At 37.2% G+C, this 26,123-nt stretch overlaps 1 protein-coding gene across 12 annotated transcripts in view; it reads right to left on the reverse strand.

The window, feature by feature from the left end:
• LAMA2 (laminin subunit alpha 2) overlaps positions 1-26,123 on the reverse strand; it is a 471,875-nt gene that overhangs the window by 63,515 nt on the left and 382,237 nt on the right. For 11 of the 12 annotated variants that reach the window (XM_039324668.1, XM_039324684.1, XM_039324659.1 and 8 more), the window contains 7 exons: positions 25,480-25,485; positions 23,097-23,251; positions 16,632-16,775; positions 15,268-15,401; positions 13,017-13,176; positions 5,653-5,777; positions 4,420-4,582 (listed from right to left, as the gene is read on the reverse strand). In XM_039324668.1, coding sequence (XP_039180602.1) covers positions 4,420-4,582; positions 5,653-5,777; positions 13,017-13,176; positions 15,268-15,401; positions 16,632-16,775; positions 23,097-23,251; positions 25,480-25,485 — 887 coding nt within the window. The remainder of the gene's footprint in view (positions 1-4,419; positions 4,583-5,652; positions 5,778-13,016; positions 13,177-15,267; positions 15,402-16,631; positions 16,776-23,096; positions 23,252-25,479; positions 25,486-26,123) is intronic. The other variant, XM_039324648.1, reaches the window with a different exon arrangement.

Consider the following 26,123-nt stretch of genomic DNA (forward strand, 5'->3'; position numbering starts at 1 on the left):
AGCACCTTCCGCCCAAAAATGGAAAAAAGGAGAATTCATGTCTAGACTTTCTATCTCAAAAAAGTGATTCGCTGGAACATATTTATAGTCTTATAAGAACTGCTTGCCATCTTTTGTATATATATTGATTTAGAAAAAGCTAACTTTATGAATAAATATTACAAAAGCTAAAAAATAATTACAAGCATATAATGCCAATTCTTAGTTAAAAGAAGCATGATTTTAGTCATCTATCAATTAAATATTCTTACAACTCGTAACCTGGACTTTTGCAGGAATATTTTTTTTAATATATAAGATTTCAAGTAGCTTTTGCAGCAGAAAGAAAGTAGATTGGTTGGAGTTATCAATATTTACAAGAAACCTCATTCTATGCAATGTTCAAATACCCTAAACATTTTTGCAAATTGAGAACCAGCATTATAAATATCATATACAATTTACAACTTAATCTTCTTCAAGCCACAAATGTAAATCTTGCTAAAATCTACTCCAGTCAGCCTGCTACTTGGAGAAGAGGTTATCAGAAAATCAAAGAAGGGGTACCAGGAAAAAATAAAAACATGAGCAACCACACTCAGTTTTCATTTTGCTCCACCAACTTAGCATTGTTGTTGTTGTTGTTAATTGCGAAGTCGTGTCCGACCCATCGCGACCCCATGGACAACGTTCCTCCAGGTCTTCCTGTCCTCTACCATCTTCTGGAGTCCATTTAAGTTCACACCTACTGCTTCAGTGACTCCATCCAGCCATCTCATTCTCTGTCGTCCCCTTCTTCTATTTCCCTCAATCTTTCCCAGCATTAGGCCCTTTTCCAGTGAGTCCTTCCTTCTCATTAGGTGGCCAAAGTATTTGAGTTCAACTTCAGGATCTGGCCTTCTAAAGAGCAGTCAGGGTTGATCTCTTCTAGGACTGACCGGTTTGAACGCCTTGCAGTCCAAGGGACTCGCAGGAGTCTTCTCCAGCACCATAGTTCAAAGGCCTCAATTCTTTTGCGCTCAGCCTTTCTTATGGTCCAACTTTCACAGCCATACATTGCAACTGGGAAAACCATGGCCTGGACTATACGCACTTTTGTTGGCAGGGTGATGTCTCTGCTTTTTAGTATGCTGTCTAGATTTGCCATAGCTTTCCTCCCCAGGAGCAAGCGTCTTTTAATTTCTTGGCTGCAGTCCCCATCTGAGGTGATCTTGGAGCCCAGAAAAATAAAATCTGTCACTACCTCCATTTCTTCCCCATCTATTTGCCAGGAATTGAGAGGGCCGGATGCCATGATTTTGGTTTTCTTAATGTTGAGTTTCAAGCCAACTTTTGCACTCTCCTTCTTCACCCGCATCAAGAGGCTCTTTAGTTCCTCTTCACTTTCTGCCATTAGAGTGGTATCATCTGCATATCTTAGGTTGTTGATATTTCTCCCGGCAATCTTAATTCCAACGTTTGATTCATCTAGCCCTGCCTTTCTCATGATGTGCTCTGCATATAAGTTAAATAGGCGGGGCGACAGTATACAGCCTTGCCGGACTCCTTTTCCAATTTTGAACCAATCAGTGGTTCCGTGTCCAGTTCTCACTGTTGCTTCTTGACCCGCATATAAGTTTCTCAAGAGACAAATGAGATGGTCTGGTACTCCCATCTCTTTAAGAATTTGCCACAATTTGTTGTGATCCACACAATCAAAGGCTTTAGCATAGTCAATGAAGCAGAAGTAGATGTTTTTCTGGAACTCCCTAGCTTTCTCCATGATCCAGCGTATGTTGGCAATTTGATCTCTAGTTCCTCTGCCTCTTCGAAATCCTGCCTGTACTTCTGGTAGTTCTCGATCTACATATTGCTGGAGTCTAGCTTGTAGGATTTTAAGCATAACTTTACTAGCATGTGAAATGAGTGCAATTGTGCGATAGTTTGAACATTCTTTGGCATTGCCTTTCTTTGGAATTGGAATGTAAACTGACCTTTTCCAATCCTGTGGCCACTGTTGAGTTTTCCAAATTTGCTGGCAAATTGAGTGTAGCACTTTTACTGCATCGTCTTTTAAGATTTTGAATAGCTCAGCTGGAATACTGTCACCTCCACTAGCTTTGTTGTTGCTCAGATTTTCTAAGGCCCATTTCACTTCACATTCTAGGATGTCTGGTTCGAGGTCAATGACCATCTCATTGTGGTTATCTGGGATGTTAAGCTCATTCTTGTATAGTTCTTCTGTGTAGTTTTGCCATCTCTTCTTAATCTCTTCTGCCTCTGTTAGGTCTCTGCCATTTTGGTCCTTTATCATGCCCATCTTTGCATGAAACGTTCCCTTCATATCTCCAATTTTCTTGAAGAGATCTCTGGTCCTCCCTATTCTGTTGTTTTCTTCTATTTCTTTGCACTGTTCATTTAAGAAGGCATTCTTATCTCTTCTAGCTACTCTCTGGAATTCTGCATTCAATTGGGTGTATCTTTCTCTTTCTCCTTTGCCTTTCGCTTCCCTTCTTTCCTCAGCTATTTGCAAAGCTTCCTCAGACAGCCATTTTGCTTTCTTGCATTTCTTTTTCTTTGGGATGGTTTTAGTTGCTACCTCTTGTACAATGTTGCGAACTTCCATCCATAGTTCTTCAGGCACTCTGTCTATCAGATCTAATTCCTTAAATCTATTTGTCATCTCTACTGTATATTCATCAGGAATATGATTTAGTTCATACCTGAGTGGCCTAGTGCTTTTCCCTACTTTTTTCAATTTAAGCCTAAATTTTGCAACGAGAAGCTCATGATCTGAGCCACAGTCAGCTCCTGGTCTTGTTTTTATTGACTGTATGCAGCTTCTCCATCTTTGGCTGCAGAGCACATAGTCAATCTGATTTCTATGTTGACCGTCTGGTGATGTCCATGTGTAGAGCCGTCTCTTGGGTTGTTGGAAAAGAGTGTTTGTTATGACCATCGTATTCTCTTGACAAAATTCTATTAGCCTGTGCCCTGCTTCATTTTGTACTCCAAGGCCAAACTTGCCTGTTATTCCGGTTATCTTTTGGCTTCCTACTTAGCATTCCAATCCCCCATGATGATAAGGACATCATTTTTTGGTGTTAATTCTATAAGGTGCTGTAGGGCTTCATAAAACTGGTTAATTTCATCCTCTTCAGCACCAGTGGTTGGAGCATAGATTTGGACTACTGTGATATTGAATGGTTTGCCTTGGATTCGAATTGAGATCATTCTGTCATTTTGGGGATTGTATCCCAGTATTGCTTTTCCTATTCTTTTATTGACTATGAAGGCTACTCCATTTCGTCTGAGGGATTCTTGCCCACAGTAGTATACCTGATGGTCATCTGAGTTAAATTCACCCATTCCTGTCCATTTTAGTTCGCTGATTCCTAAGATGTCGATGTTCAGTCTTGTCATCTCTTTTTTGACTACGTCTAGCTTGCCTTGATTCATGGATCTTACATTCCAGGTTCCTATGGAGAAAAAATCTTTACAGCATCGGACTTTCCTTTCACCACCAGATATATCCACAGCTGAGCGTCCTTTCGGCTTTGGCCCAGTCGCTTCATTCTTTCTGGCGCTACTAGTACTAGCCCTCTGCTCTTCCCCAGTAGCATATTGGACACCTTCCGACCTGAGGGGCTCATCTTCCAGCGTCATATCTTTTTGCCTTTTAGTACTGTCCATGGGGTTTTCATGGCAAAGATACTGGAGTGGTTTGCCATTTCCTTCTCCCGTGGATCACATTTTGTCAGAACTCTCTGCTATAACCTGTCCATCTTGGGTGGCCCTGCACGGCATAGCTTATAGCTTCATTGAGTTACACAAGCCCCTTCGCCACGACAAGGCAGTAACTTAGCATACCTCTACCCAAAAGCATTGCTCCTGGGAAAGGCAGCCCTCACTGAAAAAATAAGAAAAAGTACCTATCACTCCACTGATAGATATGTATGCCACAGTTTGGATATTAAGGGTGCAGGGATATATTGAAATGTATGGTTATGAATTTGTCCCGAAACAGTGTTTTGCATGTAGTATTTGCTGTTAAAAGAAAACAAAACCCCTATGTTTCCTAACATCAAAGTCATTGTTAAAATAAATAGATAAATTCTAGTGAATGTTTACACTACATAATGCCCATCTGTAACTGCTAAAGAAATGCTGATAGATACTGTATATAATACTGTATATAATACAAGTGGTTCTTTGCCAATGCACCTACACTAGGAATAATAAGAACAATCATATTAATGATCTGTATTATACTGTTAGTATTATATGAGTTGTTGTATTAAATCCTCATAAATTATCCTACTTTATCTATAAACAGTCTTAAAACTCAATGTTCACTGTAAAATTCATCCACAGGGAAACTGATATATATTTAATTTCTCTTTACAGGAACTTGCAGATGCCATAATGTGAACAACACAAGTCTAAGAAGCATAGTTTTACCAAGTCTAGAGTAGCAAGATACATCAGGAGAGCAGTTGAAGAAAATGTCTTGAATTTGAACATGACCATAGAGATATTGGGGTTCCATCTTATGGGACGGCTCACAGTAGCATAACCTTCTCCATCAAACTGAACAGTTCCCTCACCATCTGCCACCTGGGGGCTATGATGTGAAGAAATACAAAATAATCAAATTTGGAAAGTTAGATATCAGAATCATCTAACAGCTGATTAAAATCATCATTTCAGTTAGAATTATTGAGACAAAGATGAGTCTATCTGAATCATTCATTCAAACTGATTGGTATAGATGATTTGAATCAAATTTTATGTAGCACAACAATCTTGTAACAAGTTGCAAAAGTCCACTGAATCATTTTAGCAAGTAAATTTTATTCAGCCAAAATCTATTTGATTTGATGTAGTACTGTATATCAAGTGCATGAACCAAAACCTATCAATTTATTGATCTGAAGGAATACAGTTTAATTTCATGCATTCAGGGAATCAGATAGCTAAATGAAATAGAAACACAAAGCTGTGAATCAAAGTTTCACACAGCTCATATATGATATGAGACCTTGCTGAGATACATATTATATATGTTATATTTGCATCCATATACTGACATCCACAAGATGGTAAATGTGGACATCTATGTTATAATGTCATCACACAAATGAAACATATTTGCAAGATCCATCATTAGGTAGCTGCATAATTTACATGATGTCACAATGCATATACCACCATTCTAATATCATCATGTATTGATATTGTTTCTGTAGTATCTATTGGTGTATGTGTATATATATATGTGTATATATATATATATGTAGGTCTTTGGTTGTTCAGGTTTTCTCCCGCGTAAAATTGGAAGTGTCTTGGCGACGTTTTTAGAAATGTAAAGATTAACTTTATATGCTTGTAAATATATAATTCCTATATATTTTTAGTCATTCATTTATCATTTATATGTACTGGGGAGGGGATGGTGAATATTGTGAGCTATGCCATACAATTTTCATTTTTCAGAGTGGTTTTAATAATGATTTGGGTTTCAAAAGGCTGATCCTTGTGCTAAACAAACCTAATTATGGCCTTTCAAAATGCCATTCTATATAAAAAAGAAGTACTAGTATATTGAAAAAAAAAGATTGTGAGATGCTTAGCTAATTATTTTTTAAAAATAATTACAATTACAAAACAATATTACAGGGAAAAAACCCTTACCTGACAGCACAGCCTTTACACTCTCCTTCAATGTCTCTGAAATTCCATAGTCCTATTGGTTTGCTGTCCAAATAGGTTTCTCCCATGCATCCTGTGAAAGTAGTGACTCTCACAGCATCAGATTTCTGGAAAAAGAAAGTATGCCGGCTAAGTATTGAATTCTTTATTCATAGACTCTATTACAGTTTGTAACAAAAGCCAGTATTTGTCCATACTGTCTAATTTTCAACAGAAGTGGAAGCTATTAAGACAGAAATGATTGACTTGGAGAGAGAAACATGACTTCTGTGTCACAGCACCTGCCCTGTGGAATGGGATTGTCCCTGAGATCCAGGTGGCATTTCTGAGGACCTTAAAGACCTGATTCACCTCTCATGGTGTGGAATGGGAGAAAGCTTGCAGATATATCAATAGAGTTCCTGGTGATCCTGTACTCTCCTTATACCCTATCACGAACCGTTTAGCTGAGACCATTTTGAACCTTAGAGTAAAGGAATAGCAGTGCTGGTAATGATTAGTAACATCCAAGAGAGATCATCACTACTCTACAGCATCTCTCCCAACCTAATACAAAATAAAGCAAGTAGGATATTTGGCCATATGAAACCCATTCTTGTTGGAACCAGTGAGAAACTCATTTGGAACATCAGAAGAGGCAATAACTTTCCCTGTTTAAATCAGCCAATGTTGCAGATTTGCTTTGTACAGAGACAAACGGATGCATATGTGTTTAGAAACAAGTCTTTGTTCTCTAGAAGGCCACTATATCCTAGTACCTGAGGAACTTGTATAAGATTTAATCAGCAGTTTCTGAAGCACTGGGAGGACATTACAAAGACAGGACAGATGCCTCTGTGCAAGCCAAGTGTCTACTCTCTCTTGCAGTCGATGGCAACGTGGCTACAGAAGGTAGGGCCAGCACCTGAGTGGAAATGGAGTCTGACAAAGCTTTAAACTGGCAAAAGAGCTAACAGATTTCTTTATCATTCCATTGTCATTGAGGTGCTGTAGACTGTTACATGGCAAGATAGACACAAAGGCATTAAGACAACTGGTCTGGAGGTCAGATGAAAGCAATGTAATTAGGATACTTCCCTTCAAAAAAAACCCCAGTGATTATTTTATATACAAACACATTAAAGTCCAACAAATTCACTTTTTAAATATGTGTATGATAAACCTTAGTTTATTGAACTATGACAGAATCTTTAAGAAATTTTCGTCTTGTTTAGGCAAAATAGAAATTTCTAATTCCTTGTTTTAGTCAGTGTTTTAAAATGGCATATGAAACAGAGTGATCAATAGAAAATATTTATAAAGACTGTTGTGGAAATTATCTTATTGGCCTTTAGTGATAAAAATCTAATAACTTAGATGTCTCGGAAGCTAAAAATGCTATAGGTCCAAACTGAGAAACGCGCTTCATCAAAACGTATTTTTTTAAATTCCTTAAAATCATTATATTCATCAAATAAATAATTACACATTTAAACAGGGCTTTATGTTTTCCCACAACAATATTCTTTTGATCAACATACCTACATTAATATTGATGGCTGGACAAAGCAAATGGATTCTCTGCATTGGTCTTATTGGTAAAAGACCTGTGTTTCAATTTTGGAAATGTAAAATTATGATCCCAATTATTCAGAGGATTGAACACCTAAAACTATAGTGACTTCTTTATAAGTTATTTACAATAAAGCCTGCCAATTATATTCATAACCTGAAGATTCGTTAATTGGATCACATTAAATGAACGTGATCCCTTCCTGTTTTATCAAATGCATTCACTAATCAAATGCACAGGTCATTAAGTGCACATGAGGTATGTCAGGGTGGGGAAGACCATGGGGGGAGGGTCTAGTGTTTCCAACCACCCAAGGCTTTCCCCAACCCACTGAAACATCTCATGCTTCCCCCCTCCCATCCTGCCTCACTGGATCTCCACAGGCACTGGGCCTGTGGAGACTCACTTACCTTTCAAAGATTTTGATGATTAAGCGAACTGTCTCTTCTCCAGCCTCTCTGCCTTGGTTTCTTTGTCTGCTCCTGGGGCTCCAAAAGAGGAGCAACAAGAACAGATACTAAGCAGGATGAGCACGCCCTACTCAGCTTGGCTGACTCACTGAGGTTGCCTATGCAGGGCACCTGATCTGCTTTTGGAGCACTGGGCAGCCTTGGTGAGTCTGAAGAAGCAAAAGGACAGAGGCCTGAAGGAGTGCAAGATCGCGCCCCCAAAGGCTTCTGTTCTCCATGCCAAAAACTTTTGCAAAGGGATGGAAGCCTTCGTAGGTGCAATCTCACGCTCCTTCAGACTCACTGAGGCTGCCTGGCACTCCAAAAGGCAACCTCGGTGAGTCAGCCAAGCTAAGCAGGGGGCACTCATCTCGCTCTGCCTCTGTTCTTACCACTCCACTTTTGGAGCACCAGGAGCAGGCAAAGAAACTGTGCTGCCACACAAACCCCGTGACAAGGAGGCTGGAGAGGAGACAGCTTGTTCGAGGAGAGAGAAGGAGCGGTGAGCTTATTCTGGAACTCTGGATCTTTGAAAGGTAACTGAGCAGTCGGTAATGGGGTGGGGAGAAGTCAGTGGGCTAGCATAGCAAGGCCGTGCTTGTTAGGTCCCTGTGGTGGTGGGGGAATAGGCAGGGGGAAAGTTGCAGTGTCTCTGTGGTCGACATAAGGATTAATGATTGCTGTGGTGCTACAACTTTCATAACTTCGGGACTGGATCATAAGTACTTTTTTTTTGGGGGGGGTCGTAACTTTGAACTGCTGCTAAGTGAACTTGAGGACTAGCTGTATAAATTTCTAGGGCCTTCTATTCACCCACAACCTTTATGAACAAATTGCTTATTGATATAGATGATTACTGATGTAGATAAATGCTAATTATAATGAAATATAAGAGTTTCACTGAAACTCTTGAATAAAAATATATATGTGTATGAGAAGTTTTAATACATCATTTTTAAAATTTTGCTTCTTTTTTCTGGTTCATTAAATAACAAAGGCATTTTTGTTTTAAAAATGAGAACAAGTACCTTAAAATCAATCAGCAAGAGGGTACTTTAGAGATGTTAGGATGAGCCTTAGTTTTTTTTTTATAATTTAGAGTAGCCTTTTAAACTTGGCTTTGTACAACCATAATTATCACAAGTTAGCAATATAATCACACAAACCACAGCAGTTTGAAGAACACTTTATTGTAACTGCTGAATTGCTAAAAGAGAATTGTTCTCAGCGGAAGTTGTCTTTTTCAAAAGTATTTAATTATCTTTTATGTCTCATTTCATCAATATCATTTTGCTTCCAGATATTTAGCAATTTGAGACATATAAGCACCTGCTACTTTTCATAAAGAATTATGAGTATTAAAAATATTAATGTATGAACATCTGGAGAACAGAAACTTGACTTTCAAAAGAGACATTGCATGAATTCTGAAAAACTTCAAAATTCACTGTGAATATGGCAAACTTGGCATTACAAACTAAACAATTCACATTGAAAAGAACTTTTAAAAAGAAAAAATGGATGAAAGAAGTAGCAAGTTCAGAAATGGAATTATTTTTTGAATGTTATACTAATCTACTATGTTGGGCTCTTAAAGAGAAAAGGGTAAGTATAATTGTTGTTACTGTTCGTCATATCTCAGACAGATGTTTAGATTGAATTTGGCATTTCTATCCACATATCAAATCTTTCCCAAGGTCCTAAGATAGGCAGATGTTGGTGTTATTATTGTTTTTCTTTGATTTCTTTTGAGCCAGGATTGGCTTTTAGCAACTACCTGGAAAGGTCCCTTATTACGTACCCATGATTAACATTAATCTGAACTATCATGGCCATAATGGATATTCTTCTTCAATGCATTACATAAATAAATCAATGGACTAGGGCAGACATGTCAAACACAAGACCCGGGGGCCAGATGTGGCTCGCGAAGTGGTTTCATGTGGCCCATGAAGCCATCTTGGAAACAGTGAGGGAACGGCCTGTGCCACATTGGCCCCGCCCCCTGGCTGCATGTTGGAGAGGTGTCACACTTTGTGAGGAATGAAGAAATGCACCATCGCCTGGAAGTGGCCAGCAAATGGCCCTCGCCTACTTCACATATCCGGCTTGATGGGCTCTGCCCTAGTCCCATCCCCTTCTGCCAGAGACCCTCAGATCTGTCCCACTCCTGCCCAGGCCCCCACAGGCATCCTTGACGCAAATGATGTAGAGCTGGCTACACCCACCCAGTAAGCCACACCACTCCATACACGCCCACACAGTAGGCCGCACCCCTCCAGACTCCCGAGGGCAACTGTAATGCTGATGTGGCCCTCAATGAAATTGAGTTTGACACCCCTGGACTAGGGTAGTTGAAATTCCTGCTATGTGTATGATTATTGCTAATTAATTCCCTACCTTGTTTACTATTTTATGTTCTACTTTGATTGTATATTTGTTATTTTGTTTTTATGGTGTGAACTACCTAGAGTATTTTGGGGTTGAGGGATCTCTAAGTTGAATAATTAATGAATTAAATATGTAATTAAGAATCCCAAAACCATAGTATAATTTCTGAAGGTATTTTTCTACAAATTTATGCATCACTTCAATTCAAATGATAACGCTTATTCAGAGTTTATGCATATACAATATTGAAATGCATGAATGAAATTATCTGTGGATTATGTGCCTATTTATAGCACTAGGACTGAGTAGGAAACATCAGGATTTAAACTACTGGAAAAGTATCAGATGAGAAAAAAAAAGAGTTAACAAAGGATATAGAAAATTATTTGAGATTTAAAGCAGATGCTGATAATAATAAAAAATGATATAAGAGAAGTGAAGCCAAATTGGATTTTAAAAAAGAGTTTAGGATCCAAGTTGGATCTGACAATCCATCTACCTATCCATCCCAGTACAAGGTTGATACAAAAATTGTACATGTAATTATAAATTACTATATGAACGTAATGAATTATATATTATGGAAACAGCCTTAAACAGAAAGATGGGAAATTGAGATCTTTGCAAAGCTTTATTTTGTCTTAGGAGTAAATAAAAGCTGTAATTCTTTTAATTTATATGCTAAAGAATGGTTCAAGCCCAGAATCTGTCTAGCTGGTTTCAGATTAATTTACAGTTTATTTTTAAAGTCTGATTGATTAGATACAGAGCCATATGGAAGATTGGAACAGTTTTTAAAGGCTCATTTGTCTAATGGGTGTCTCTGTAGGGCCATGCAAAATGACTTACTTATCAGGGATTTTACTTCAGAATCTATTGCAGGTATGAGTTCAGGTGTGTACTTTATGTTACTCTATTCTATTTGGACATAAAAATAATTAAATAATTAGTTTCATCACTTCTCTTTTTGGAAGGAAGGAAGGAAGGAAGGAAGGAAGGAAGGAAGGAAGGAAGGAAGGAAGGAAGGAAGGAAGGAAGGAAGGAAGGAAATTTTATGCCGATACCCTTCAACCCAGTGGTCCTTGTTCAGTGAAAATGTGACTATAAGTATTTCAAAATGTGGTGGTTAAAGCACTGTAATAGAGTGAGAAGGCCCAAAGTTTAGTCTGTGGAGAAAAAGAGAGATGATCTGGACAGAAATGTGCAAAATCTGTTGCCTAGGCAAAGAGGGCTGAATAATTCTTGGAAAATCCTGGGGAGCAAAATAATATTCAGAAGCAATACAGGAAAATGCTTCCCTGAGTCACTGCAGTGTCAGGAGGGGATGTACAATATATCCAAGACTTGCAAGTCTCTGTTATTATAGCCTATCTCAAAAAAGTGTAGATCTCTTAATGTGGAGTTGATTTTCTGATCTGGTCTTCCTAGTGCGACCAATGTTGTCCATCTTCAGTCATGGAAGCTTATGTGATTATTTTGGGTCCTTTATTTTTTTCACATGATGTGATCAGCAACTTCAAACTTTGAGCATCCAAGAGGATACTGGAGGTATTACAGACTTCTCCAGCAACTTTCTCTCTCCCTGTCCTTTCTTTCTATCTTCATCTTTGCTGCTTGCCTGCTGACCTGACAGCTTGTCTGAGAAAAATGGCCAGTGGGTTTCATAGGAACACACATAGCCACATATATTTCACCTGAATAAGACACTGGAAGTTGCTGCTGCTGTAGGCATTTCACCCACAATGCCTCACTTTAAAAGAAGGTTACATAATATGGTTACAGGTAAATCATCTGAAGGTCAAAATAATCTGCCATCCAAAGCCATTTTCCAATGGTCAGATACAAATAAAACCAAGAGGGAACCCCTGATTCTCTCATTGTCTAATTAGGCTAGAAGGAGCTAATGATTAGTTAGAATAAATTAGTCACCAAGTCAAATCTTTCCTAGAGCTATTGATATGTCATATTGCATATCCAAATTTAATTGTGAATCTTGATTTATGTCAGATATAAATGGAATTAGTGTTTAACATTGCTGAATTCCAGTTTCTACCTGTTCTTACGGTTCTGAACAGGGGACTGAGAGAAAACCTCATTTCAATAGTGACAATTAGTAATATAGCCTCAATCTGGGATTTGGAAACAGTTCCTATTGTGCTTTAGCAATAGAACAGACTTATATACCGCTCCATAGTGCTTTACAGTGCTCTCTGAGAGGTTTATAGAATCAGCATATTGCTCCCAATAATCTGGGTCCTCATTTTACTGATCTCGGAAGGACGCAAGACTAAGTCAACCTTGAGCTGGTCAGGCAACACTGCACTAACCCCTGCCTCACCACAGCAGAAGAAAATAATTTAGGAGAAAGCTCAGATTGTGCACAAGATCTGTTTGTGACAGTGCAACCCCATCCAACAGCAAAGATGCTTTAAGCTCTGTTGTTCTATGGGCTGGAATTAATACAGCAATGTTTGATCCTTTCATGATTATATATCTTTGTAAAATGTGTCATATTCCAATTAATATTGGTACCATTCTGTGGATCTTTTCAGTTGCAATGAAAGTCCATAAATAAATAATTGTATCTAAAGTGGGAAATGTGCTTTCTATCAAGTGTAGTACAGGTCATTGTTTGCTGGTGGCACATTAAGGAATCTTAATCTCAGAAGATTTTAAAGGGATGACAGTTGCTGACACTACTTGAAAACAAGAGTAGCTAAGGCATATCTGCTTCAAATTTGAATAATGTAGATCTAAGTACTGTCATTATTGTGATATTTATTTCATTGGCAATTAATTAGACTGCAGCCTAGAAGTCATTTCCTGCACAACTCTCTGAAATCTCACAGAGGACAGTGATTTAAGACTGCTCCCTCTCAAGCAAATATTTCAAATAAAACAAAGAAAAGCCCATATGGTTACAATGACTAATTAAGCAGAGAGTCACTCATTACCTTTATTTTCTCAGTTAAACCTCCAACAAAGAGCATGGCATTTGCATCCACATCTAAAATCGTGTAACCAGGTGGAGAAATTGCACTGGAAATGCTAGGAATAATGGTGGCTTTAGGACCCTCTAATGCCTGTACTGAAATTGTGCCATTTCTTCCAGTCCTGTAAGAGAGAAAACATGGGAATGAGTTTTGCTACTATCAACTAATACAGTATTCACCTTCCTGTGAATACAAGCAATCTCTCCAACCTCTGAAGATATTCACACATGCAAGGTGACATTTTGTGAATTTCTGTTTTCAGGTTTTAAGCTATTAGGATACACTATGGATTCTGATTGTTAGGGAATGATTTCATGTGAAGTGTAAGCTGATAGGAATGTATACCTACCGACTAGGTTGAAACACAGATGCCTGGCAACATGTAATCCCTGTGGCAAGAAGTTATGAGATGAAGCCAGTCTATTATTTTAATCTCAGAAGAAGAAAAACTCCACTATGGAAACACAGAATTATGTGGACTACAATTTCAATCCACCACATCGGTTGCCTGAAAGTCCACACCACACAAATGGAGAGGACAATTTCTTAGTTATTTATATTAGCTTGCATAGTTTGCAGGGATTTTCATCTCTAAATCTAAAATGCAGCTCATTTATTTTTAAAAGATAAAGGTCACAATTCCTTTATTTGGAGCAGAAAATAAAAGATACTGGAAAATAACAAACATCAATTTATTCTATAGACTCCAATGACTTCATGCATCAAAAATATTTTATATTTTACTGAACAGACATATTCATCTGTTTTCTTTTTTGCACTTCCTCACTCCCTTCCCCGCCTTTTGAATCTGAAGCACTCCAGAATACCAAGGCTCATCTCTTGATTTGTTTATTCCTTTGTCTGTTTTTTTCATGACAGACATGCTTTTGCACTCTGAATAAGTTCAATGGATTTATTATGGCAGTATAGTAAACCATATCATGAATGGCACTTTAACAGACCAAGACAAAAGTACTTCAGTTTTGAGTTTCCAACAGAACCATTCCATCAGAACCTGTCAAGTGACATAGTTTAATCAGCATGCAGATCAAAACACATATTTGAAAGGGCTCAAACTTTAATCAAAGGAATTAGCATTCAAGGCTTAATCTCAAAGAATGATTTGGAAGCTGTACTTTTTTCTGATATAGTCTCAAGTCTCCTATAAAATCAATAATGTGAAGAGCTGATCCATTCGAAAGGGCTGCGAGTCTTCTCCTGCCTTAGACTCTTGCCTGATACCACCATTCCAAAATTGCAGGTTCATAGGACTTGCCTGCCATGATTGCGCTCTATGCTCCAGTGCCCATGAGCACTGCATATGCATGCACAGACAAAGCTACAACAAAAGGTAGGTTCATTTACAAAATTTGATAAGAATGGTAGATGGGGAAACTTGAAATGATCTGAAGACAGATCCCTCAGAAGATTTCAGCTTAGGGATTGCTCCCACAACCCATGTTATTCAGATGTTGCTATTCCTCGGTCCATTTTCTAATGTGTGGGAGGAACACATCATCCCAATTAGTTTTATTCACAAAGTACTTTTGTCACAGCCAAATTGGCAAAATGATAGGTAAGTAAGATGGGTCACTGCTTTATTCACTTGGACAATAGTATGCCACTAAAAATGGTATACCGATTCTGATGTCTAAAAGGTCAGTAGGGCTTTTAAAATATTTCTTGTATTTGTTAGGTTTATATTATGCTTTTGCACTCATACAACAAAAATCAAAGAAACTCAGACGCAGTGCACACAAAAATAAATAAATAAAAAGCTAACACAACATTCTCCATATTGCAAAAGCACTGGCAGAATATTCTCCACTTAGTAAGTCCATACTTTGGCCTACTCTCTGAGGGCAGGATGCCTGAAGACAAAAGGGAACAAGGTAGGCAGCAGGTATCACAGAGACATCTCACCTGGAGTCTTCTTCCCCTTCCCACGGGGCCATAATAACTATTTACTGCACCCTGAGAAGGATCCTTAAAATTGCTTTATTTCCAATTTTTATATTTGATCGTGCCTTACATTGTATTAGATTCTAAAAATACAATAAGACACATCCCAGAAGAACTACTTTCAAAAGAATTTGCACGAGTGTGATGACATTTTGAAAATGATATCTTTTTGCTAAGTTTTTTGAAAATTGGAGCATGGAATCGCCATTTGAGAGTGATACAATTAGTCTGGAAGATCTTAGGAACTTACCTTGATGCTTCAATTCGGTACCAAACTCCATCATCAATTGTGAGATCTGGGTAATCCGCACGCCCAACACCAGATCCCACGTCCCATAAGAAATCCACTTTTCCTTTACGCATTTCTATGGCCAAGAAGTCAGTCTAGAATGAGGAAGCATAATAGCATAATAATAGTATTTGCTACCTTTGAAACAATCTGGTAAAATAATGCAAAGTGATATTTAGTAAAACAGTGAAAATGAAGCAATTAAGAGCAATGAATAGCTATATATTACCATGAAAGGATAATTATTCTAATTTTTTTTTCTGAAAATCTCTTTCTTTATCATGTTTCATATGTAATATTTATGAGTTGAAACATTATCTTTCCCATTAGTAATGGCTGTCAATCATTGTCTTGCATAATCTATAATATCCTGTAAAATTTACATATTCAAAAATATTTAAATCTATTTTTAAAAATATAGGTAAAGTGAGGAGGAAACATTATACCAAGAGGAGATTTAATAACTTCCAGTTCTCTTTATCATAACTTCATATCTTTGCATAATCGTATCTGCTGCCCAAGGATACCTCTCACAATTTTTTTTTCTAATTTATTTTAATGATTTTACACTAGTATATAATGGGGTTTTTTTTGCTGAAACTTCTTTTTGAATCAGTTTTGTAGCTTATTTTTTCTTGTGTGTTTTAGAAACAAAAGAGAACTTTAAAAAACATGACCTAATTTTTATAAAGATAATTAATACATCAGTTGTATTATTTCCTTAAAACTTTATGAATTAGATTTTCTACTAGAAGCTCTTTTGATCTTTATTTATTTTTCCTATGCATTTAGTTCCTTTGGAGTCTCTCCATTTGGATGGGGCTGCATAGGTCCTCCTAACAAGTGTCATATCATTGTCTTCTCCCCCTACCCCAGCTTCCTCTTTCAAATTGTTTTCATTATTGCATAGTTAATGGCAGTGCTAGCAATACCATCAGTTTTTTAAACATTATTTATCACTGTTCTGGTAAAATAAAAATGGTCCGGGTCCTATCCCTATCAAATTTATCATTTTGACTCACTCCAAGGAAGGCACCCCCATAACAGATTAATTGAGCCTAGTTAAGGATTCAGCAGTAGGAACACTACTGGTCAGTTTCTTACATAGGTGGTGACAGTACCCTAATTTGAGCCAACGGATTCTGATAATAACACTTGCTTTTGCTGTTGCTTTGGAAAATGCAGACATAATGATATGGGATGATATCATGGCAACAGTAATGCCCTCTGAACATCAGATGGTGCTCCAGCTATATTGCCAGAATTAATATCAATATACAATCAGATGGTAACAATTTTTAAAAGAAAAACGAATGTGGACTTACATATCTATTACTTCCAAGATAAAAAAGTAGATTATCAGCAACAGTTGTCTTTACGTTGAGAATAACAGTGTTGTACAATCCTTTTTTAATTTCTGGTCTGTATGTTCGAATACAGTTTCCTCCTGAAGCCACAGATACTTTAATCTTAAATTAGCAATTAAAAACAAAAGAAAGAGATCCATTTTTAATATTTTCAGTTCCATTCATAAAATAAATTAATATGAATTTTCTAGAGATCTGACTTTAGAATATAAACTACTGACAGTTTTATGTAGTATTCTCTATGGACATCACAATACAGTATTTTGCCACACCAGAACACCCAACGATATACAAAGTTGTGTTTTGACAATTCAATTGCTGAATAATTCAGAGGTAACTGCCTAATGAAGTCAAATATATGACCTACTATATCTGAGACTTGTATATACACTATATTATTTTAAATAAATTCTTTCCTATTGTTTTGGGTCTGCGTTATGAAAGCTTTCGTATATTGTGCTTGTACTGTCAACTGTTGCTAGATGTGTCCCATAGGATCTTTTAATTTTTAAAACTAATTATCTAATAGTCATAAGAGTTCACTTAGTGCTTACTGTAATATTATTATCATTATTTTTAAAAGGAATGGCATTTCTGTATGTCAAAAAAAAAGACTCAATAAAGACCCAGTCGATCTGCTTTATTGAACTTACAGAATTACTTTCCCAAGACAAACTTTTCCAAGACAAAGTTGAACATTCCATTTGATTGCTGAAGTTTATTATCTGAAACTCTGAAGGAGCAAATGTACACTATATCAGTACGGGTTTCATGTTTTGAAAATAAGTAATTCTAGGATTATAAAAGAGATGTATTTCTAATTCTGATGAAAGGTTGTGCAAATATACTCAAAAATGAAATCTTGTTGCATATGCACATAGGGCTTTAGCTGGAGTATTAACAAAGGGCCCCTTTGGTGTTCACTCTGCAGCAGTGAAAGTATTTGCATATAGTACTTAGCAATAGCAATAGGACTTAGACTTATATACTGCTTCACAGTGCTTTACGGCCCTCTCTAAGCGGTTTACAGAGTCAGCATATTGCCCCCAACAATCTGGGTCCTCATTTTACCGACCTGAGAAGGATGGAAGGTTATTATTATTATTATTATTTTTAAAATTTATAAGCCGCCCCACTCCCGAAGGACTCTGGGCGGCTAACAATAAAAAACACATAAAACATAACAAAACAACAGTACAAAGGAAATCATCCAGGGGTTAGGTTTTTTAAACCCCAGGCCTGCCGGAAAAGCCAGGTCTTAAGTAGCTTACGGAAGACCAACAGGGTGGGAACGGTCCTAATCTCCGGGGGGAGCTGATTCCAAAGCGTGGGCGCCATCACAGAGAAGGCCCTCCTCCGCGGCCCCGCCAAATGGCACTGCTTGGCCGACGGGGCCTGAAGGAGGCCCAGCCTGTGGGATCTAACCGGATGTAGGGAACTATGAGGTAGTAGGCGGTCTCGCAAATAGGTTACCTTGAGCCGGTAAGACTCAAACTGCCAAACTGCTGGCAGTCAGGAGTCAGCAAAAATAGTGTATTCTAACCACTGCACCACCAGAGCTCTTCCATATTACAGTGATGCTATGAGCTATACTGTTGGGAGTATACACTTACAGAAGATTGATCTATGATGGACAAGTCATAGACAAGGGAACAGCTTAAATATTGTATGAGAAGAAAATGACAACCCATTTGAATATTTTGCCAAAGGGACATTCACAACCAAGGCAATGTTACAAAGATATGTATACCATTGCTCTGCCAGGACTATGAACCAAGGCATAGTATATGTGGCTAGGGCAGCTATGTCAAAACTGAACATCAGTCCAACTAAACAGTGAATACAAGACAAAAGCAAGAAGACATAAGGAGTCATATAAAATTAGCAAAGCAAATAAATTAAGAATATAATTTAAAAGGGAAAACAAGCTATTGTTTTAAAGAAAATCGGAGAAGGCAGGTGAAGCTTTTATACAAAAATAAGCGCAATAAGATACAAAGAAATCAAAGATCTGAGGAAGAAAGATTTAATGAAGAAACAGCACAAAATATATGGAAGAATAAATGACTGATAAGCAAGGTTTCATCAGTACTAGAGCCAGACATTTTGAAAAGTGAAGTTAAATGAGTGCTAGAAAATCGCTTGCAGTTTATAAAACAAGTACACTGGAGTCCAAGGAACTGGAGGAGACCCATTTATATCCCAATAGCCCCCCCAAAAATATAAAGCTCACTTCTCATAATTTTGCAGTCCAGACCTATATGTTGACTAAGAATTGTCACATATAAGAACAAAATTCAGAAGAGGTGAGGGCATCTGAGTTAACAGTGCTAACACTGAATGGACAATGGAAAAATTCTAGACAATTCCTAAAAAGATATCTTTTTTTGCTTTATTAATCATACAAAGACTTTTAACAGGGTGGACCACAAGAAATAGTAGATATCTTTTAAATATGAACATACTAGGCCAGAGGTCCCCAACCTCCGGTCCATGGACTGGCACCGGGCCGCGGCATGCCAGAAACCGGGCTGCACAAACAAGCGAAGCCCTATCAATGGGATGCAGGCAGTACATGAAACCATCCCCCCGTCTGGTCCGCCGAAAAATCTCTCCCTACAGAACCAATCCCTGGTGCCTAAAAGGTTGGGGGCCTGTGTACTAGGCCACCTCGTTTGTCTGTTGAAGAATTTATACCACAACTACAAGCAATAATGTTAATAGGATACATAGCAATTAAATACATGGCAAATATATAATGAAAAATATTTCACTAGAGGAAATACAGATTAGAATGAATATAGCTGGGAGAAACATAAAAACCTCAGCTATGTTGATGATACCACTGTGATAACTAGAAGATTTAAAAAAATATCTTGTTGAATTTAAAAGAAGAGAAGGCAAAAGCTAGTTTGCATATTGCTCCATACCAAAAGCATAACAAAAAAAAATCAAAACATAAAACCAAAAGAAAACCTCATGCAGAACAATTATGATTAAATCAAGAGATAATGCCAACTCAATGCACCTGAGCATAGAAGAAGGTAAGGTAATAGTAAAAAACTTTATTTTCATAGGCTCAAAAATTCAGCAATAGTGACCATAATAAAGAATAAAAAGGTATCTGCTAGTTGGATGAGAGGTCTAGATAAAATATTAAGACACAAAGATAGTACACTGACAAGAAATGTTCATACTATAAAAGCAATGTTTCCCTGTTTTAACAAGTGGCTGAGAAAGTTGGATCCTAAAAAAGGCTGAATGAAGAAAAGTTAATGCCTTTGATTGCAAAGACAACAAATAATTCTGTGCCACAGGAAGTAAAATCAGACTTCTTATTGGAAACATTAATAATGATGCTAAAACTTAAATATTTCAAATACATAATACAAGAGGATCTTAAAGCTTGGAAAAACATGCTAATGTAATAGAAAAAAAGAGAGCTTAGAGAAAATAAGGTGGTTATATACTATTACTAATGACACTAGTAGGAACTTAGAAGAAATCAGAAAAGCATTGATAGATAATCTTGGGATATAACAGCCATTGGATCACAACGAGTCAGAAGCAACTCAATGATTGAACACTCAAGTTTCCATGGACAGAGCTAGTTTAGACAGGTAGTCCTCAATTTACAACCACAACTGAGCCCAAAATTTCTGTTGTTAAGTGAGACATTTATTAAGTGAATTTTGCACCATTTTACCACCTTTCCTGTCTCAGTTATTGAGTGAATCACTGCAGTTGATAAGTTAGTAACCCAGTTGTTAAGTGAATCTGGCTTCCCCATTGACTTTCTTTTCAAAGATTGTAAAAGGTGATCAAATGACATAGCAATGGTCATAAATATGAACCAGTTGCCAAGCATCTGAATTTTGACCCTGCAAAGAGCGTAACTGAGAAAAATGATCATAAGTCACTTTTTTTCAGTGCCATTGTAACTTTGAATGGTCACTAAACCAACTGTTGTAAGTCAAGGATTACCTGTAATCTGTGGGTCCTCCTACATTCCCTGCTCCTGCACAATGAGCAGCACTGGCTAGGACACAGCCTCTGTGCAGCTCCATCTTTTACAGTACAACCTCTTCTGGAGCAGAATATTCTACTTATCATCATTCATGTTTTGGTCATCTCTTGTTTGGACTACTCTAATATGCTGTGTTTGGGATTTGCCCCTGAAGATGATTCGGAGGCTTCTGCTAGTCCAGAATGAAGCATTTCAGACAGCAACACATATAGGTAAAACTACCACTACTATTTCGAGAACTGCACTTGAAACTAGTTTGTTTTAAGAAGTAATTCAGGATGATGGTTAAGTTTTATTTTTTTAGAGATCAGGAATTGGATATCATTGATATTGCCTTCTCCTAGTGATTTCTATCTGTACATTGTGTTTGAGAAGAGAAAATTCTCTATGGGCCCCTAATGAGTGCCATCTGCCAGGACTCCGGAGCAGGACTTTTTACTCAATGCATCTTTTCTCTGGACAATGCATCCTTTCTCTGAATTTTCTTACAAATTAGACCCCATACCCTTGAGTATTCATAAAGCTAGAAAGACCTGGGTTTTCCAGTGTACCGTCAAGGTCTCTGATATGTTGTTTTGATCCTTCTTATAGGGGAAGGTCTATATGTTAACACTGTCTACAGTTATTTTGGATTGTGCATGAATGTGTATCTATTTTAACACAATTACTGCAATGAATTATAAGGTCTTTGAATGTCTTTTACAGTCTATTATGATTGAAATGGTTTATAGCCATAGTAAATAAGCAAATAAATCAAATAATCAAAGAAGTCAATGTTAATAGTTGTTCAATGTAAAGATCATATTAGGAAACATGACAACATGCAAACTAAAGTGTATCCCACCAGTTTTATTCTACAATAAGAATAGTAATTATATTAGAAAAAATAACTGCTACCTATGATAGTTTATATTCATTATTTGTTTTAGTGGTATAAGGAAATAGTAGATATAGATTATTCAGACCAGAACAGGAAAACAAAAAACACAAAATAAAACCAATATAACGCTGAAGGGAATACATTACACTTAAATGTGTAAGCTTAGTAGGTTAGTTACCTGCATTAAAAATAGCCCTAAAAGATTTATATATTTTAAAACCTTTGGATGGTACAAATATCACTGAGACAGAATAGTTATTAAACAACGATCAATGTGGGTTTTTCTATTCTCACTCATAAAAATACAGAGATGCCTACTCCAAGGTATGAATAATGTTAGGAAAGTAACTTTAAAATCTATGGATGGAAATTATTTTGGAGGTAAATGATTGCTTCTATTTTATATGAAGGGCTGTTTATCAAATAAATATGCTGTTTTCTCATTATAATGACACATACTTTCCTTTTTATATTTTTCCCGGAGCGGCATAAAGCTTTGACTTGAACATATTCCTCCTCAGAGATCTTTTTTTAGGTTCTTGCAGGTCATAAGGCAAGCAGATTTAGCATTACCAGCTAAAATATGTTTCAAATGTAATTGCACTTTGAAGACAAACTTAGGACTCAATAATAAAACTAGTAAGTGATGTTCTTAACCCACTTACATAATGGGAAAAAAATGGAACACCAATCCCCTAATATCTCTGAGCGTAGCAATTTGGCTGCAAATCTGACTCAGAAACATCCGGACAAACAACACCCACACCAATTTAAAGGCCAGTGCTTTGACAGATGAGCACAATTCAAAGTGCACTGAAGATGTCCTCCAGAATGGTGACAAAATGTTTGCAGCCAAATCGCCAAGCTCAGAGATCAAACCTACAGCCCAATTACCAACCTGAGCTACTACTATTCAAACACATCTCAATCCCCCTAATATTCTTGGTTAGTCTGCAAGATGTTGTCAATTTTATTTGCAAAGCAGCAGTGCTTCCTGATTACCAACTGTAAATATTGTAGGGACTGTATTGGGGGGAAAATAATTCATTAAATATTTGATCAGTTAGTTTCTGTTCAAATATTAATATTTCCTATTAATATTTATAAAGGACATTATAGTGTATCGATACAATCAATTCCAATTGTTGAGAAATTACATTGTTACAGGAACTCTGACTTCCTTCTTCAAGCTGTTACTTTAAGAACAATGTTTGGTGAGAAGATTGATTTGAAAATCTGGGATGAAACTGATGTGGATATTTTTGAACAACTTTGGGATTTGTAATTTATTGTGACTGAGTATACAGACTTTTCCTATAGGCAGCAGTTATGTAAGCTGTACAGGCCCAGCTTCGCCATTCACTTGGAGAGGAAGACTACACTAAGAAGTGGAAAAAAAAATGTGCCCTACATCTCTGGCAAACCAACTTCTCCTGTAGCCACCAAAAGTACAGCTCAGTTCATGAAAGTCTTTACCTTTTCAAAGAAATAAACTAAGCTCTTAAGAAAGTCTTACAGAATTGGCCTGTTTCCTGGCTTGATTTATCAGGTCTTTAATGTGAGATATGTTCTTCCCCAGATTATCTTGAAGTTGTTTGATTGGTTTCAATTTATCCATCAGCCGATCTGCTTCTTTGCCCAGATTTTTAACAGTGTCATCTGCATCAGCAACTTTATGTGAAAAAAAATAAAACAAAAATAGAACAGATTACATTTTGGATGCAACTGCCATTAATAAAAACTGAGGGCACTCTGGGGCAGTGATTTATAAATAAAAAATGAACTCTTCCCTTGACTCTCCTCTCAAAAAATTGCATCATGGGTAATTTATTAATATACCTTATTATACCTGAAATAGAAAACTGTAGGTTAATTTTGCATTCTAGCCAATAATATAAAACAATTTTACTTCATATGGTCATTTGGATTTCATTATTAAAGTAGTTTCCTGATCTGGATGGATTCTTTGGAAATGATGGTTTAAATTAGCCATGATACAAATTTTAAAATAAGAATGTCAAGAGTGAAAGGAACGATGTTACATTAATTTCTAGATTCATGAACTATGTTTAAAACTGGGGTTGCTGTGCTCAGAGCACTCTTCAGTAATCATATTAAAGATGTAAAATAATTGCCATTTTAATTTTAATTTTACAACTTGGTTTAAAGGCAAAATAGTAGCAAAGCAGCAAGGGTTAGAAAAGTGCTCCAGGAAGCTAAGGTTTCAGGGCTTCATTCTCGCATTGCTGAACACATTTTGAATTAAAATAGTAGTGGATTTGCCAATTAATAAACTAAGTGTTTCACATCTCAAACATATTTTTTGAGCCACTCTAAATTTGCAAAATTTGAGTAACACAACAATGGGACTTTCAGAGCATGGCTCAGTATGAACAAAACAAAATAATATAATGTCCATAGATGGTTTTATATATGTACAATGGGCCCCATGTGTAAATTAGATAGCAGATTAATATCTCTGCACATCCTTAAAAAAATACAAGATTCCAAATCTTATTGAAATATGTTCTCCTAGATCTCTGCCTGCATTGGTCTGAAACCGTTTTCAGGGATGGTAATCTAGAAAAAGGAACAATACATGGATGGGCCTGGCAACCTTAGCAGAGTGTGTAATCCCAATCATTTGCTGTATATGGGGCAGTTAGGATTTCTGGCTTGTATGATAAAAAGATCTGTTTGGCTTTGGAAGTTCACAAACAACCCATAGTGCCTTCTTCTGTGGTGTCTCATCAATACAGTATCTGGTATTCCTGTTTGCTTTTACTATTATGGACATGGAAAGATGCATGATGGTGAGCAAAATAATTATGTATTTGAAAGTGAAACATCTTCTATAGTCCATCCTGAGTCTATTGTTTAACGATTAGAAAGCTCTAAGTTTCAACAAAATGCAGCAGACTGTTTGCATGGGAACATACTGAATCACTCTACTCAAAATTTGTTTTTTTCTGTTGAGTGTTTTAGATGATTACTCAAACTGAAAGTATTATGTTTAATGAATTAAAACTTGATAGTGACAATGATTGCTGGAGTATTCAGTGTGAATGTGGAGCACTCACACTAAAGAACCCCTGTTTTTGTTAGCTGAGGAGCTGTCTGGACATTCATCAAGATGCAAGAGAAAACCAGTGAATAATGACAAAAGTTTTCAACACATTGTGAAATGTACAGATTGATTGATCTGTATGTTAGAAATGCAGACCTTTTTTTTTTTAAATGAAAGCTTCCAAGACCCTTTCTTAATTTTTAAAATGTGTTTGATAGATGCATATGACCATATAATACAGGGGTGTCAAACTCAATTTCAATGAAGGCCGCATGAGCATTGCGTTGCCCTTGGGGGCCAGGTGGGTGTGGCCAGAGTGGGTTCAGCCTACTGGGTGAGTGTGGATGGAGTGGGTTTGTCCTATGGGGTGGGCATGGCCAGTTCTACATCATTTGCATCAAGGGTGCCTGTGGGGGCCTGGGCAGGAGTGGGACAGATCTGAGGGTCTCTGGCAGAAGGGAGTGGGACTGGGGCAAGTGCCAAAGCATGGTCCACTGGGGCAAGTGCCAAGATGGCCACCACAAAATTGTACATTGGCTCCCGGCTGGTCTGGGCCAGGGCCAAGGTAGCGGGGGCTGTTCCCTCACTGTTTCCAGGATGGCTTCATGGGCTACATGAAACCACTTCTCAGGCTGCATCCGGCCCCCGGGCCTTGTGTTTGACATATCTGATGTAATAACAGAACTAGGGTACATTCCTTTTTTATGGCAAAGCTGCTTGGATAAATTAGTATCATTGCTAGAACACAACAGCTATTATTAGACAATGCCTAACATAGTAACCATGCAAATATATTTTAATAAAGTGCTTGAAGTTAAAACCTTATACGTACTGATTCCTGTAGGCAAGTTTTGAAGCATTTTTTAAAAAGAAAAAGAAAAAGTATTTTTAAATAAATAAAAACAACAAACAGCAATATAAAATAAGTTGGTGACTGAACAAAAACCTGGAAATGGGCATAGCTTGGCAGGCTGATTATGCTGATTTGAAGTAAGTGGGATATTTTCTCTTAGGACGTTTAGAACATGATAACTAGCTGATCTATAGATAATTAAAACTTGGTTAATGGTTATAAAAAGCAGGACAAAAGAAAGGTTTTTATTAGATGTTACCATGTAATGTATCAGTGAAAATGTAACATTTCCTCATCTCATAATAATGGTGGTCTTCTCCAGCTTTCTTTTGGGTTATGCACATTCCCATTTTTCTGACTTAAAGTTCTCCTTTCTCATGTTGCTATGATTTCAGATTTAAAACTAACTATGGGGTAAAGGTAGAATGCTAATAGAAGCTGTGCAGAAAGAAAACAAAGGGGACATTTAAGTGAGAAAGGGGGAGACACAAGAGTGGAGTACCAAGACAACTTGCAAGGAAATCCTGATCTCAGTTAAAATTGAAACGGCAAGTACAGCTCAGGAAAATGCACATCTTCAAATGTGATTAGGAATATGCAATAGGGCAGGGATGAACGGACTC

The sequence above is a fragment of the Crotalus tigris genome, unplaced genomic scaffold (assembly GCF_016545835.1).
Source record: "Crotalus tigris isolate CLP2741 ecotype Arizona unplaced genomic scaffold, ASM1654583v1 scf7180000017611.44802233496:7321179, whole genome shotgun sequence".
Classification (NCBI taxonomy): domain Eukaryota; kingdom Metazoa; phylum Chordata; class Lepidosauria; order Squamata; family Viperidae; genus Crotalus; species Crotalus tigris.